The following is a 15,867-nucleotide window of genomic DNA, read 5'->3' as shown; positions in this document are numbered from 1 at the left end:
CACCTACATGAATACCTGACTGTACTAACAAAAATCTCCACAAGAACACTCAAATCTGGTGGACCATCTTTTCCAGAAGAGTGGAGGTTAATTTAAGATAAGCAAATGTGGATTTAATATGGATTAAAACCAATCTTATGGTCAGGTGTCCACAAATTAATGGTGTATTTTTTAAATGAAACAAAATACTTTGTTGGTGATTCAATCCTTTAAACTCCTAGAATTTGCTTCTATTTAGCAGTTCATATGCTTTAAATAGTTGAACCCAGCCATTAGGGTTGCACAAGCCAGTGCACCCTTAGTGCCGGTCCCAAGCCCGGATAAATGGGGAGGGTTGTGTTATGAACAGCATCCAGAGAAAAACGTGCGCCAAATCAAATATGCGTGAATAGTGTGTTAGAGAAGTGAAGAAAAGAGTGCATGCAGGGTGGAGTGGGTGGAGAAGAGTGATAGCAGGAGTGATTTGTGATAGAAGAGTATCTGTGAGAGTGAAAGAGAAAGTTTATAGGACTGTGGTGAGACCTGAGATGTTGTATGGTTTTGAGACAGTGGCATTGAGTAAAAGACAGGAGGTGGAGCTGGAGGTAGCAGAGCTGAAGATGTTGAGGTTTTCGTTGGGAGTGACGACGATGTACAGGATTAGAAATGAGTTTATTAGAGGGACAGCGCATGTAGGACGTTTTGGAGACAAGGTGAGGAAGGTGTAATTGAGATGGTTTGGACATGTGCAGAGGAGGGACATGGGGTATATCAGTAGGAGAATGCTGATGATGGAGCCACCAGGAAGGAGGAAAAGAGGAAGACCAAGGAGGAGGTTTATGGATGTGGTGAGGGAAGACATGCAGGTAGTTGGGGTGAAAGAGGCAGATGTAGGGGACAGGGGGGTATGAAGACAAATAATCCGCTGTGGAGACCCCTAAAGGGAGAAGCCGAAAGAAGAAGAAGAAGAAGAAGAAGAAGAAGATGCTTTAAATAGCTGAATTATTAAGGGTTAAATAAAAAATCATATTGAAATGAAACCTGCACAAACACACAGCTTCTGGAACATGATTAGATCCGATCCTGTTTGTTTGTAAGTAGGCCCTGGTTTGCTCACCTGGTCACCTGGCCCTCTCGGTATTCAGCATGATGAGAGTGATTACCTGCTGCGCCCTGAAGGTGAGAGAATAAAGAAATTAAAACCCTTTGAGACATGGCTCAGTGAGGCCTGAAGGTTCTCCAGATTATGAGACATCAGAAGAGTGACTTACTCTGCCCTCCTCAGCGTACATCCAGATCGGTTTGTTTTCAGCTAGAATGAAAGAGCCAGAGATACAAGGTCAAAGCAAGGACATGACGCCGTGCAGCCAAGATGGCAAACTACCCCAGTTATAAAATATTAGATATAAAATATTCTAGTATGAATCTCACCTGTTAATGATGCAGTGAATACGGAAAACTGAAAGGCCTATAAATGATACATTTCTAACTAGAAACCTGATTCCAAAAAGGTTGGGACACTGTACAAATTGTGAATAAAAAAAGAAATGCAATAACTTACAAATCTCATAAACATATTTTATTCACAAAAGAATATAGATAACACATGAAATGTTGAAAGTGAGACATTTTGAAATGTCATGCCAAATATTGGCTCATTCTGGATTTCATGAGCGCTACACATTCCAAAAAATTTGGGACAGGTAGCAATAAGAGGCCAGAAAAGTTAAATGTACATATAAGGAACAGCTGGAGGACCAATTTGCAACTAATTAGGTCAATTGGCAACATGATGGATATAAAAAGAGCTTCTCAGAGTGGCAGTGTCTCTCAGAAGATGGGCAGAGGATCACCAACTCCCCCAATGCTGTGGCAAAAAATAGTGGAGCAACATCAGAAAGGGGTTTTTCAGAGAAAAATTGCAAAGAGTTTGAAGTTCTCATCATCTACAGTGCATAATATCATCCAAAGATTCAGAGAATCTGGAACAATCTCTGTGTGTAAGGGTCAAGGCCTGAAAACCATACTGGATGCCATGATCTTCGGGCCCTTGGAAATCACAACATGAGCTCAGGAATACTTCCAGAAAAGTCAAGTCAAGTCAAGTTTATTTCTATAGCGCTTTTCACAACAGAAAACATTGTCGGTGAACACAATCCACCGTGCCATTCGCCGTTGCCGGCTAAAACTAAAACCTATAAAACTCTTTAGGTCAAAAAAGAAGCCACGTCTAAACATGATCCAGAAGCGCAGGCGTTTTCTCTGGACCAAGGTTCATTTAAAATGGACTGTGGCAAAGTGGAAAACTGTTCTGTGGTCAGATGAATCAAAATTTGAAGTTCTTTTTGGAAAACTGGGACGCCATGTCTGGACTAAAGAGGATAAGGACAACCCAAGTTGTTATCAGCGCTCATTTCAGAAGCCTGCATCTTTGATGGTATGGGGTTGCATGAGTGCGTGTGGCATGGGCAGTTTACACATCTGGAATGGCATCATCAATGCTGAAAGGTATATCCAAGTTCTAGAACAACATATGCTCCCATCCAGACGTTGTCTTTTTCAGGGAAGACCTTGTATTTTCCAACATGACAATGCCAGACCACATACTGCATCAATTACAACATCATGGCTGCGTAGAAGAAGGATCCGGGTACTGAAATGGCAGCCTGCAGTCCAGATCTTTCACCCATAGAAAAAATTTGGCGCATCATAAAGAGGAAGATGCGACAAAGAAGACCTGAGAGAGTTGAGCAACTAGAAGCCTGTATTAGACAAGAATGAGACAACATTCCTGAACTTGAGCAGTTTTTCTCCTCAGTCCCCAGATGTTTGCAGACTGTTATAAAAAAAGAGGGGACGCCACACAGTGGTAAACATGGCCTTGTCCCAACTTTTTTAAGATGTGTTGATGCCATGAAATTTAAAATCAACTTATTTTTCCCTTAAAATAAAAAATTTTCTCAGTTTAAACATTTGATATGTCATCTATGTTGTATTCTGTATAAAATATTGAAATTTAAAACTTCCAAATCATTGCATTCTGTTTTTATTCACAATTTGTACAGTGTCCCAACTTTTTAAAATCAGGTTTGTAGAAAGGTGAAGTTCACCACGACAAAGTTTGATTGTGGCTTCACAAAAGCAAGCTGGGTGAAATAGGTACGTAGGTAGGTGGGTAAATAAGTGGGTGGGTAGGTAGTTGGGTGGGTAAATAGGTTGGTTGGTTGGGTGGGTGGCTTGTAGGTAGGTAGGTGGGTTGGTGGGTCAGTTGTAGGTAGGTAGGTAGGCAGGTAGGTAGGTAGGTAGGATGGTTGGTTGGTTGGTTGGGTGGGTAGGTAGGTAGGTGGGTTGATGGGTGGGTTGCAGGTAGGTAGGTAGAGTAGGTAGGTAGGTAGGTGGGTAGGTAGGTAGGTCGGTGGGTGGGTGGGTGGATGGGTGGTTTGTAGGTAGGTAGGCAGGCAGGCAGGAATGTGCCAGTGAAAGTGTGCCACAGGTACAGAGAGTGTTAGTGATATATATAGAGAGTATATAGAGAGTATATTACAGGTACAGGTGTGTATATATATATATATATATATATATATATATATATATATATATATATATATAGAGAGAGAGAGAGAGAGAGAGAGAGAGAGAGAGAGAGAGAGAGAGAGAAGAGAGAGAGAGAGAACGTGAGAGAGAACGCAAGAGAGAGAGAGAGAGAGAGAGAGAGTATATTATTACAGGTAGAGGTGAGAGAGAGAGAGAGAGAGAGAGAGAGAGAGAGAGAGAGAGAGAGAGAGAGAGGTATATTATTACAGGTAGAGGAGAGAGAGAGAGAGAGAGAGAGGAGAGAGAGAGAGAGAGGTGAGAGAGAGAGAGAGTATATTATTACAGGTGAGGTAGAGAGAGAGAGTGAGAGAGAGAGAGAGAGGGGGGTATGTTACAGGTAGAGGTAGAGGCAGAGAGAGAGAGAGAGAGAGAGAGAGAGAGAGATTATTACAGGTAGAGGTAGAGAGAGAGGTGAGAGAGAGAGAGAGAGGTATATTATTACAGGTAGAGGAGAGAGAGAGAGAGGTGAGAGAGAGAGAGAGAGAGAGAGAGAGAGAGAGAGAGTATATTATTACAGGTAGAGGAGAGAGAGAGAGTGAGAGAGAGAGAGAGAGAGAGAGTATTATTACAGGTAGAGGTAGAGAGAGAGTGAGAGAGAGAGAGAGAGAGAGAGAGGGGTATGTTACAGGTAGAGGTGAGTGAATGGTAGTAATAATAATGTATATATTATTGCTGTCAACTGATTAAAATATTTAATGGCTATACTGTTCTGATATATTATTGATATAATGTATAAATACTGATATATTAATCGCACGATTGTTATTTTATTTTAACATTATATGATAAGTTACAAAAACGTATTACACACTATTTCTGAAAGCCTTAAATACAACCGTATTAAAACAAAGGCAAAGAAACAGATCAGAAGGAGAAACTCGATCACATGATGATTTATTGAGACATCAATCAAAGCAATCAACAGGATCAATATAAATCATTTCAATTTATAGCATTTTATAGATATTTTTGATCAGACAGATTGTGTTGTGGGAACACAAAGAGGAAAAACTGAAGCAATAGTTACATTTGATTTAACAAAAAAAAAAAAAGAAAAGAAAAGAAATTAAAAGTAACAATGCACATGACACAAATACTTACGTACACATTCATGCCACATCATAACTCTTTTATTCAGATTGTTTTTTTTTTTTACATTTCTGTTTGGATGAGCTGGAAAGTGATGCGTAACTTTTTACACAATTACAGAGTCTAACAGCCAAAATACCATGAATTTTCTTTATACTGTTTCTTTCTTTTCTTTTCAGTGATCAAATACACTGACAAATTCAGTAACCTCACACAGACTTCTGACCAGGAGGGACAGACAGACAGACAGACAGACAGACAGACAGACAGATAGACAGACAGCGGACAGACAGACAGACAGACAGACAGACAGCGGACAGACAGACAGACAGACAGACAGACAGACAGACAGACAGACAGACGGACAGACGGACAGACAGACAGACAGACAGATAGACAGACCACCATACTACTAGTCCTAGAAGTTCTAAAATCATATATACACTCAGACACCTGAGCATATATGGACATGTATGGAGTCATACTGTATATGGACAAAAGTTTGTGGACACCTGAGCGTAAGTATGGTATGTGCTTTTTAAACGTCCCATTCAACATTTAGTCTCCATTTGCTCCTATAATAACCTCCACTCTTCTGGGAAAATGTTTCACTAGATTTTGTGAAGATTCATTTAGCCACAAGGGTGTTAGTAAAGTCAAGTACTGATGTAGGTGAGAAGGTGAGGAGACCTGGGTTGCAGTCAGGGTTCACACACATCCCAAAGGTGTTCAATAGAATGTATAGCCCAATAGCAGGAGATCTTTCACTTCAAACCATTTCGAGCAGATCTTCATAGAGCTGGATTTGTGCACAGGAGCATTGTGATGTTGGAACAGGTTTGGGTCTCCTAGTTCAAGTGAAGCGGAAATGTACATCTTTGCTACAGCATTTAAAGATCAGATCTAATTGTGTGCCTCCAACCAAATATGGCTGGGAGAGTCAGGTGTCCCAATACTTTTGCCCGTATAGTGTGTCTATTTTGCATACACATTAAGTTTCACGAAGGCTTTGTTTAGTCAGAAGATCATTAAGCAGCTATGACTTCTCTAACAGGTTTGCATTTTAAATAACTCTCCATCAGCTTTGAGGATTGCTATAATACTGTAAATCTGTTGTCTCTCATGGCGGCTCCTCGTGTTGTGGGCAGCGTCTGTGAGCGAAACACTCACCGTCTACTGTCCCGAATTCTTTCTTGTGAGCTCGTGTAAGAATCTCTTTGTACAGGATCTCAGCTTCCTTGTATTTACCCTGCTTCAGATAGCATGAGGCCTGGAAGAAATGTGAAACAAGATCATAAATGGTATTACAGAGAGGTTGAGTTCAGCGCTCTATAGCGGTAGATAGGAATGCACATCTCCTTCTGACTTCTAAAGCATGGCCCCTTTCACACACAGGACTTTGTAGTGTGCAAAAAAAAAAAAAAAGAAAAAAAAAAAGGATGAAATAAAACCGTTCTTTTCAGACGGTCTTTTCTCGTTCTGTCTCCAGGAAGATGCAGCTCTACCTCTGCCATGTTAATAATAATAATAATAATAATAATAATAATAATAATAATAATAATAATAATAACTTTGGGGTGTAGGTATGAAGCAATCAGAGATGAATGAGGGTGCAAGATTATGAAGTGCTTTGAAAGTGAGAAGCAGAATCTTGTACTTCATTGGCAATTTGACAGGAAGCCAGTGTAGATGATAAAGAACAGGGGAGATCTACTTGATAGAGGAGGTTCTAGTAGTTATACGAGCAGCTGAGTTCTTTCTTTCTTTGAGTAACAGGAGGGAGTGTGGATCATGTTTAATGCCTCTGGTTTGTTCTACCTGATTTTTTTTTAACTAACAGAAGAGGAAGGAATGATAGAAGAAAACAAAATTGCTGAAAACTGCTGAAAGCTGAAAATAAAATTCCCGTTATTATTGGACTCCAGTGCGACTACTCACCAGGTTGTTCTTTGTTTTGTCAAATTGGGGATCATCCTGACAAAGGTTCTTCTCATATATGTCTATGGCTCTGCAGAGGTAAGACTCCACCTCTTCATACTTTACTTGCTTCTCACAAATCAGACCCAGGTTATTCAACTGCTTTGCCACCTCTGGATGGTCGATTCCCAGGACCTGGCAACCAACGGAGAGACATTTTACCAAAAAGAATGGCCAAAATGTTTAGAGAAGCTGAAAATGCAGCCAAAGTTGGCTTACAAACGAGAGTATTTTATGTCACAGCCAAAAGAATTGTTTAATTGGAATAAGAATTTGGTTGAAAGAAGAATAGTTTCATACACTATATGGACAAAATACACTTCCCTGCCATATTTGGTTCTTTTCCAAACTGTAACTACAAATCTGGAGGCACACAATTGTAGGACGTCTTTGGATGTAATATAATTTGGATGTGGTATAATTTGGAAACCCATAAAGATCTGCTTTACATGGTTTGGAGAGTGTGTGGTTCTTCCCCAAACTGTTTTGTATAGAATGTTTTTGGATGCTGTAGCATGAAATTTCCTGGGGTGGCCTGGTAGTGCAGTCAGCGTTCCAATTCATCCCAAAGGTGTTCATTAGGGATGAGATCAGAGCTCTATAGCAGACCCCTCGAGCTTCCTCTACAAAGCATGGAAACCAAATCTTCAAGGAGCTCACTTTGTGCACAAGGGCATTCTTTCTCATTTGTTTTTGAATTTCTTTGGATCTCAGCATGATGTCTAGCTTTTGAGGATCTTTTGGTCTACTTCACTTTGTCAGGCAGGTCCTATTGAAGAGATTTCTTGATTGTGAACAGGTGTGGCAGTAATCAGGCCTGGGTGTGGTGAGAGAAATTCAACTCAGGTGTGATAAAACACAGTTTTAACAGGGGGGCAAACACTTTTTGATTTTGTTTTCCCTCAATATTAAAAACCTTCATGTATATGTCCATTAAATTAATATACACCTTCTGACCAATCAGAATTGAGAAATGCATCTCAGCTTGGACCACAGGTTTGAATTCTTTTCCTCATCTTTTCTAGAGACTCTATATTATAAAGAATGATAAAAATATCAGTCAGGAGGTGGATTTCCTTTAAAGAAATAATGTAGGATACCTTCTCCTTCAGCTCCAGAGCTCTTTTACAAATCGGCTCAGCCTCTATGAACCTCCCCATCTTCCCATACTGCACTGAGAGATTATTCAGTGTACCGGCCACCTGCAGGGAAAATAGTGCAGTTCCTTCAGTGAGACTATTAAAATTGCCATTTTCCTATTATATCTATCAGCGTTGGACAGTGAGAAAGTAAATGTAATTCGTTACTGAACTTAAGTAGCTTTTTCACACATCTGTACTTTACTAAACTACTTCAATTCCAGCAATCATTTATTTTAACCTCACTACATTTCAAAGTCAAATCTCGTACTTTTTACTCAAATACATTTCGTGAAATCAGTCGTTTCTTTTTATTAATGAGCAGATAAAAACGTCACTGGTTTCACCAATCAGGGTCGAGCGCACGCTCTGTTCTAAACTCGTTCTGATCGAAACTTGGTGTATCTACTGATCACCAACATACAGTTCAGCATAAGTTTAACATCAAGCAGAACATTTAGAGAGGAATAATGATGAAGAAACTCCAGATTTGAATGTGGATTTAGTTGAATTTGAATTGAATTTATAGTAGTTTGAAGTAGTTGAAAAGGTTTTGGGTTCATGATCATTATAATAGAAATCAATCAGTGTTTGAGTCATTAATATCATTCTATTAATAGATCAGTGTGCTGAGAGTCACATTCGAGTCTTTACACATAAACTGAGGTGATAAAGTAAAGAATCTTGTGATAAAAATGATAACAGGAACATTATAGTTATAATAAATCATAGTACTTTGGATACTTGAGTACATTTGAAAACGTTTGTACTTTTACTCAAGTGATCTTAACTTTAACTCAACTAGATGATTTGTGTACTTCATCCACCACTGCTGTCTGGTTCTTTCTCTCTCTCACTCTTTCTGTGTGTGTGTTTGCTGGAACTCACCATTGGATGTTCCTCACCCAGAGTTTTCATTCTGATAGCAACAACATCATACAGGAGGCGGGACGCTTCCTCGTGCTTACCCTGATTCCTGTAATACACAGAGACATTATATTTAACGATAAGCAACTTTTACTCTCTACTCAATATATATAATTTATAATATAATAGATGTACTTTTTACTCCACTGTATCATAACTGACTATGAGTGTTACCAATTACATTTTGCACCTCTGTTGAAGACGTCATTAAGGCTTAACACTCCCAAATATTATAGACTTTTTAGCCTTTTTTTTTATTTTCAAGCCAAAAGGAGCTTAAATTAATTCCAAAAAAATGATGAAAACCAGCTAAAAATATTGTCCCTCACTGAGACTGAAAGCTGCATCACATCACAATCAGGTGATGATTGTTTTATTTTACCTAAAATTATGTACTTTCATTTTACTTCTTAAACGTTTTTCGACTTTGTGACATGATTCTGTCCTTTTATTGATTAATTAAAGATATCTTTTTCCATAAGATTGCTTTTTCTACTTTGCTTTTTTTCTGTTTTATTCTGGTGTTGGAGAAAATAATTTAGGAACTAAAACCTCACAAATCAGATGTTTTTAGCTTTTTGCTAACACACGTCTTTAACCTCAGTAACCTTGTATAATCGTATATTACTGTGTAATATGTATTCCTGTCCTTGTGGGGACATTCGTTGCTTGAAACGATGTAACTGAATTGTTATAAATTCTCCGTAGTAGCTTCGGTTATATAATGAACAAAGTTCGGCGTTCATGATATCCAATATATAAATACATGCATTCAAGCGTATATCAATATCTGAGGACTTTTGAAATGAATACTGGCCTGTATACCAGAGCGAGGACGTTGAGCATGGTAGCTACATCAGGGTGATCATGCCCCAGAGTCCTCTCCAGACTAGCCAAAGTCTGTTTACACAGTGGCACTGCCACCTCGTAGTGGCCTTTTTGGGCGTATCGGATCACCAGGTTATGGAGGGTCTTGAGGTGTCCAGGGACCCTATCGTCCTCCTGCTGGGCTGCTGCAATTGCCATGCTGCCTTCTTGCTCCGGTGCTGTAAATTCACAACGCCAATGAGACAATTTCTTCTTCAGAGGAACACTTTTTTCTTATGGCGAAAAGTATTGGGACACCCGACTTCTCCAGACATATTGGAGGTTGGAAGCACATGGATGTCATTGGATGCACTAACCTGAAATTTCCCCCTCATAAGGAGACCCAAACATATTCCAGCATGACAGTGCCCCTGTGCCCAAAACCAGCTCCATGAAGATATGCTTTACATGTGTTGGAGTTGAAGATCTTCTTCTATATAGCTCCAACCCTACTGAACATGAATGTGAATGCTGACTAAACCCCAGGCCTCCTCACTTTCTCACCTACATCAGTACCTGATTTTACTAACACCCTTGTGACGGAATGAATCTCTACAATGCTCTACAAAATCTAGTGGAACATCTTCCCAGAAGAGTGGAATGATATGTTCAAAAAGCATATACCAATCTTATACTAAGGTTTCCACAAACATTCGTTAAAAGTGTTTATTAAAATAATGTTCATTTATAGCATGAGGCAAGATGATAAGAAAATTCTTACTGGCTTCTTGATTCGTCTCTTCCTCATTGGGGAACAACTCATCCAGGTTGTTTTGTAAGATCTCCTCATCTTCTCCGTTCTGCCAAAAAAAAAAACCCTCAGAATAAATGATCAGCATCAACACTACCCACCATACATGCGCTTTTCTATTCATAATATCCAAAAACTCAGAACAAATGCAAGCGCTCGTCCTGCAAATCATTCATAAATCACGTTATTCTCAATCCAAAGTTCCACTGTACGTAAATCATCAGGGCACCAAGCCGGAACTTTTGCTATGTTTCCACACGGACAGTATTAATTGCCGGATATGTCGGTTTTTGATGCTTGATTTGAGACTTGGCGCATCAGTAAAACAAATGTTTAGTGATTAAAAATAGATTATTTTTCTTATATCAGAGTAAAGAAAGGACATCGTTAATAAATGTGTTGAATGTTTTTATTTCGCATCTTTCATATTTATTTGTTTTTATTTTTAATTAAATTGGTGAAACAGAAATGCGAGCTGCAGTAATTAAATGTCACCCCTCATTCTGAACAGCTGCCAAAGAGTTCCTTTCATCAACTGCTACTTCTGGTTTTCTCCAAACAACCTGTACCTTTGGCAAAGGTTCTCCACTTATATATCCTTTTTTATAGAGATATAAATTTGAATATTTTATAGATGGAATGAAATGATAGACAGATACATTAATATCTCTCTATATATATGTACAAGAAATAAATATAAAGGCATTGGCAGTGTAAAAATGTGCAGAAGCTGATGAGCCAGGACACTAAAAACATACACTGATCAGTATAACATTATGAGCACCTGACTAATATTGTGTTGGTTGGTTTGTTGCTGCTAGAACAGTCGTGACCCATTGAGCATCAACAGCATGAACTTCTTCAGCAGTTTGAGCTACAGGAGCTCGTCTGTTGGATTCGGAACCACACGGACCAGCCTTCGCTCCTCACATGCATCAATAAGCCTTGGCCGCTTGTGACCCTGTTGCCGGTTCACCACTGTTACTTCCTTGGAGCACTTTTAATAGATACTGGCCACTGCAGACCAGGAACCTCCCACAAGCACTGCAGTTTGGGGGCGCTCTGACCCAGTTGTCTAGACGTCTCAATTTATCAAACTCGCTTAAATCCTTACGCTTGCCCATTTTTCTTGCTTCTAACAACAAATTTGAGGACATTCGTTTGTTCTAACCATGTGTGGTTCTTCCCCAAACAATTAGCACAAAGCATGGAATTTCCCCTTCACTTAAACTAGGAGACTCAAACCTGTTCCAGTGTGACATTGCCCCTGTGCACAGAACCAGCTTCATGAAGATCTGCTTTACATGCATTGATGTGAAAGATATCCTGCTAGAGAGCTCTGAAATCAACCCTATTGAACATGAATGAATGTAAGCGCTGACTGCACCCCAGGTTTCCTCACGTCACCTTTATCAGTACCTGACTTTACTAACACCTTCATTAATAAATTAATCTCCACAAAAACATCTTCCCAGTAGTGTGGAGCTTATTACTGTATAAGAGCAAATGAGGACTAAATGTGGAATAAGATGTTCAAAAAGAACCAGATACTACTCTTATGTGTCCACAAACTTTTAATATTGTGGATACTGGTTCCACTAGCAAGGTTAGTGAAACAAGTGGCCTTGTCTGTTCTCCTGAAAATCTAAACATAGTAAAATATGACTGCTTTCAGAGCAGTGTGATTGTGAAAGTGTGTTTACCTCCAGGAATGGCTCTAGATTGTACTGCTTAAGCTCATTCATGAACTGCAGGTGATTCTTCTCCTCCTCCACCTGAGCAAAGTTCTGCTCAGACGTCTGCAGTTTTTCCTGCACGTAGTTTACGTGTTCCTTCAGCTGCATCTTCTCCTGCTCAAGCTGACACACCTGCAACTGCAGCTCACATTTCTCTAATTCCAGCTCCCGAAGGTTGGCAGCAAGAGCTGTCATCACCTGCAGGGGGAACACACGCTGGCCATTCAGACACAGAAATGACTTTTCAAGTGACTAGATGTGACTACTTCACTTCGTTCCTCACCTTTGCCTCCTCTAGGCCCAGCTTGATCTTGTCTACAGACGTCTGTAGTAGCGAGAATTTTTCATGCACCAGACCGGCCATTTCGCCCTCGTTCAAGCACTTGATGGTTTCCGTCAGATTGTGCAGCATGAAGTCATGGTCGCTCTTCAGAGCCTCCAGGCCTTGGATCACCACCACTGTTCTTACCAGGATCTCCTCCTGAGTCATTCTCTCCAGCTTCTCGTGCATGGTGGACATGTTCTCACTGGGACAGGTTACAGATAAATGGTGAAAGATTAGAATCAGTATCATCTTTATTGTTAAGTATACATTTACATTTATAGCATTTGTCAGACGCCCTTATCTAGAGCAACTTACAAATGAGCAGCTTGGTGGTGCTGTGATTTGAACTCCTGACCTGCCAATCCAAGTCAAGTTTATTTCTATTGCGCTTTTCACAATGGACAATGTCTCAAAGCAGCTTTTCAGAATTTAAGAGTTAAATTGAGTGATGTGTATTTACCCCTGATGATAAAGCCTGGGGGCGACTGTGTTAACTCCCTTAGAAGAAACCTTGAGAGGAACCAGACACAAAAGAGGACCCAATCCTCATTTGGGTGACATCAAGAGTGTGATTATAGTCTTTAAACAATACAGAACACTGGAGAGTGAGAACTAACATGAGCACTGGAGTGTGTGATTATGAGTGATGATCTTTCTACAGTCTTCTACAGTCATTTGAGATCATAGAACCAGGAGCTACGGAGCAACTCATAAAATAGCTCAACATATGTGATCATCATAGATCCAGAGTCCAATGTCTCAACCACTAACCTACCACTGTGCAGGTATGATATAAATATAAAAAACTAAAAAAATAATAAAATAGTAAATAAAGATAAAGACATTAACTATGCAGTGTGTGCAGGGGATATAAAGTTAGGCAGTCCAACTCGTGACTTGACATTACTGTAATGTTTATGTTAATGAAACCAGGTCAGAGATGATGGTAAGCCCTTGGTATTGTTAATGAGGTCAGTTGCGAAAGGGGAGAAGTTGTTTTTGTGGCATGAAGTTTTGATCCTTATGGTCCGCAGGCTCCTGCCAAAAGAGAGTGATTTAAAAAAGTCAGTGTCCAACCTGAGAGGGCTCAGCCCCGATCCTATGTGCCAGTTTCAGGATCCTGGAAATGTAAAGTTACTGTAGCAGTTGAAGACCTGCCCATCTTTGTCCAGGCCTGCCTTTGGATAGTGTCCTCTTCGACTGGAGGCCACTCTGTGCAGCTTGGGACGGTTTCTCATCAATATCTTGGGTGGTTCCATGAAATTCCGGAGTAAGAACAGGAGCTTTGAAGGGTGGATTTGGACTGTAGTTAATGTCAACAGTCTGCTAAACTAAGCAGTAAGTTTTTCCTTGCCACAGTCGCCATTGACTTGTTCATTAAAGACAAACGTACACTTATAAAGAACATATTCATTCTTTATCACCACATTACAGTATCTGTGTAAAGCTGCTTTGAGACAATTGAAATAAATTGAAGATTACTACCAATCACCTTCTCAGCAAAGTGGATGAAACTCTGCAATCTGCCTTTGTGTTTAGCAGTTGCAGAAAGTACAACCTCTGGTGTGCTTTTTTTAATCAGAGAGCTGATGTTGAGTTCCTGAGAAATGATGGCTCCCAAGGAGGAGAAGGAAACCCGATCCAGCATGACAATGCCCCTGTTCTTAATGCCAGCTCCATAAAGATCTGCTTTATATGGGTTGGAAGATGTGGAAGATCTGCTGCTTTATAGCTCTGACCAGTGTTTTGCTAGTTACTAAAAATTAGTAACTAGTAAACAGTTACTGGTTACTTGAATCAAAAAGTAACTCAATTACTTTGTTGATTACTTACACCAAAAAGTAATGCGTTACTGTTAAAAGTAACTTTTTAGTTACTTTTTTAAAGAACCTTCTTTAATGTTCCCATTAATGCCCTTTTATGCGTTATGGTCTACAAACACAAAACTGACTTAAACACAAAGTCATTTTTAAACACTATTTTATTTTAGTCAGACTTTATACCGATTGGCCAGGCAGAGGGACCGAGCTGGAAAGGATGTGCTGCAAGTTAGAGCAATAAAGGATGGAAATGGAAATGTGTTGACTAGTGAGGAGAGTGTGTTGAGAAGGTGGAGGGAGTATTTTGAGCAGCTGATGAATGAGGAAAATCAGAGAGAGAGAAGGTTGGATGATGTGGAGTTGGTGAAGCAGGATGTAGATAGGATTAGTAAGGAGGAAGTGAGAGCAGCGATTAAGAGGATGAAGAGTGGAAAGTCGGTTGGACCAGATGACATACCGGTAGAAGCGTGGAGATGTTTAGGAGAGATGGCAGTGGAGTTTTTAACCAGATTGTTTAACAGGATTTTAGAAGATGAGAAAATGCCTGAGGAATGGAGAAGAAGTGTGCTGGTACCGATCTTTAAGCATAAGGGAGATGTGCAGACCTGCAGTAACTACAGGGGAATTAAGTTGATCAGTCACACCATGAAGTTATGGAAAGAGTAGTGGAAGCCAGGCTGAGAGAAGAGGTGACCATCTGTGAGCAACAGTATGGTTTCATGCCGAGGAAGAGCACCACAGATGCCTTATTTGCTTTGAGGATGTTGATGGAGAAGTATAGAGAAGGACAGAAGGAATTGCATTGTGTATTTGTGGATTTAGAGAAGGCGTACGACAGAGTGCCAAGAGAGGAGTTGTGGTATTGTATGAGGAAGTCAGGTGTGTCAGAGAAGTATGTGAGGGTGGTGCAGGACATGCATGAGGACAGTGTGACGGCAGTGAAGTGTGCAGTAGGTACGACAGACTGGTTCAGGGTGAAGGCTGGATTACATCAAGGATTGGCTCTGAGCCCTTTCCTGTTTGCAGTGGTGATGGACAGGTTGATGGACGAGGTCAGACAGGAGTCTCCCTGGACTATGATGTTTGCGGATGATATTGTGATTTGTGGTGAGAGTAGAGCAGGTGGAGAAGAGCCTGGAGAGGTGGAGATATGCGCTGGAGAGAAGGGGAATGAAAGTCAGTAGGAGTAAGACAGAGTACATGTGTGTGAATGAGAGGGGGGGCAGTGGAATGGTGCGGTTGCAGGGAGAAGAGATGAAGAAGGTGGAGGAGTTCAGGTACCTGGGGTCAACAGTGCAAAAGTAATGGAGAGTGTGTTAGAGAAGTAAAGAAAAGAGTGCAGGCAGGGTGGAGTGGGTGGAGAAGAGTGACAGGAGTGATTTGTGATAGAAGAGTATCTGCAAGAATGAAAGGGAAAGTTTATAGGACTGTGGTGAAACCTGCGATGTTGTATGGATTAGAGACAGTGGCATTGAGTAAAAGACAGGAGGTGGAGCTGGAGGTAGCAGAACTGAAGATGTTAAGGTTTTCGTTGGGAGTGACGAGGATGGACAAGATTAGAAATGAGTTTATTAGAGGGACAGCCCATGTAGGATGTTTTGGTGACAAGGTGAGGGAAGCGAGATTGAGATGGTTTGGACATGTGCAGAGGAGGGACATGAAT

The 15,867-nt window shown here is 40.3% G+C and overlaps 1 protein-coding gene across 1 annotated transcript in view; it reads right to left on the bottom strand.

Annotated features, from left to right (window-relative positions):
• The window catches only part of LOC124391240 (kinesin light chain 1-like), a 31,572-nt gene that overhangs the window by 11,315 nt on the left and 4,390 nt on the right, over positions 1-15,867 (bottom strand). The window contains exons 2-11 of the mRNA XM_046857699.1: positions 12,343-12,586; positions 12,027-12,257; positions 10,294-10,372; positions 9,523-9,751; positions 8,667-8,754; positions 7,740-7,841; positions 6,601-6,774; positions 5,833-5,932; positions 1,251-1,291; positions 1,097-1,152 (exon numbers count right to left, since the gene is read on the bottom strand). Coding sequence (XP_046713655.1) covers positions 1,097-1,152; positions 1,251-1,291; positions 5,833-5,932; positions 6,601-6,774; positions 7,740-7,841; positions 8,667-8,754; positions 9,523-9,751; positions 10,294-10,372; positions 12,027-12,257; positions 12,343-12,579 — 1,337 coding nt within the window. The 5' untranslated portion in view covers positions 12,580-12,586. The remainder of the gene's footprint in view (positions 1-1,096; positions 1,153-1,250; positions 1,292-5,832; positions 5,933-6,600; positions 6,775-7,739; positions 7,842-8,666; positions 8,755-9,522; positions 9,752-10,293; positions 10,373-12,026; positions 12,258-12,342; positions 12,587-15,867) is intronic.

Source organism: Silurus meridionalis, chromosome 9 (genome assembly GCF_014805685.1).
Source record: "Silurus meridionalis isolate SWU-2019-XX chromosome 9, ASM1480568v1, whole genome shotgun sequence".
Taxonomy (NCBI): Eukaryota; Metazoa; Chordata; class Actinopteri; order Siluriformes; family Siluridae; genus Silurus; species Silurus meridionalis.
Note: the sequence above shows the minus strand (reverse complement) of the source record. Positions and strands in the feature narration are given on the sequence as shown.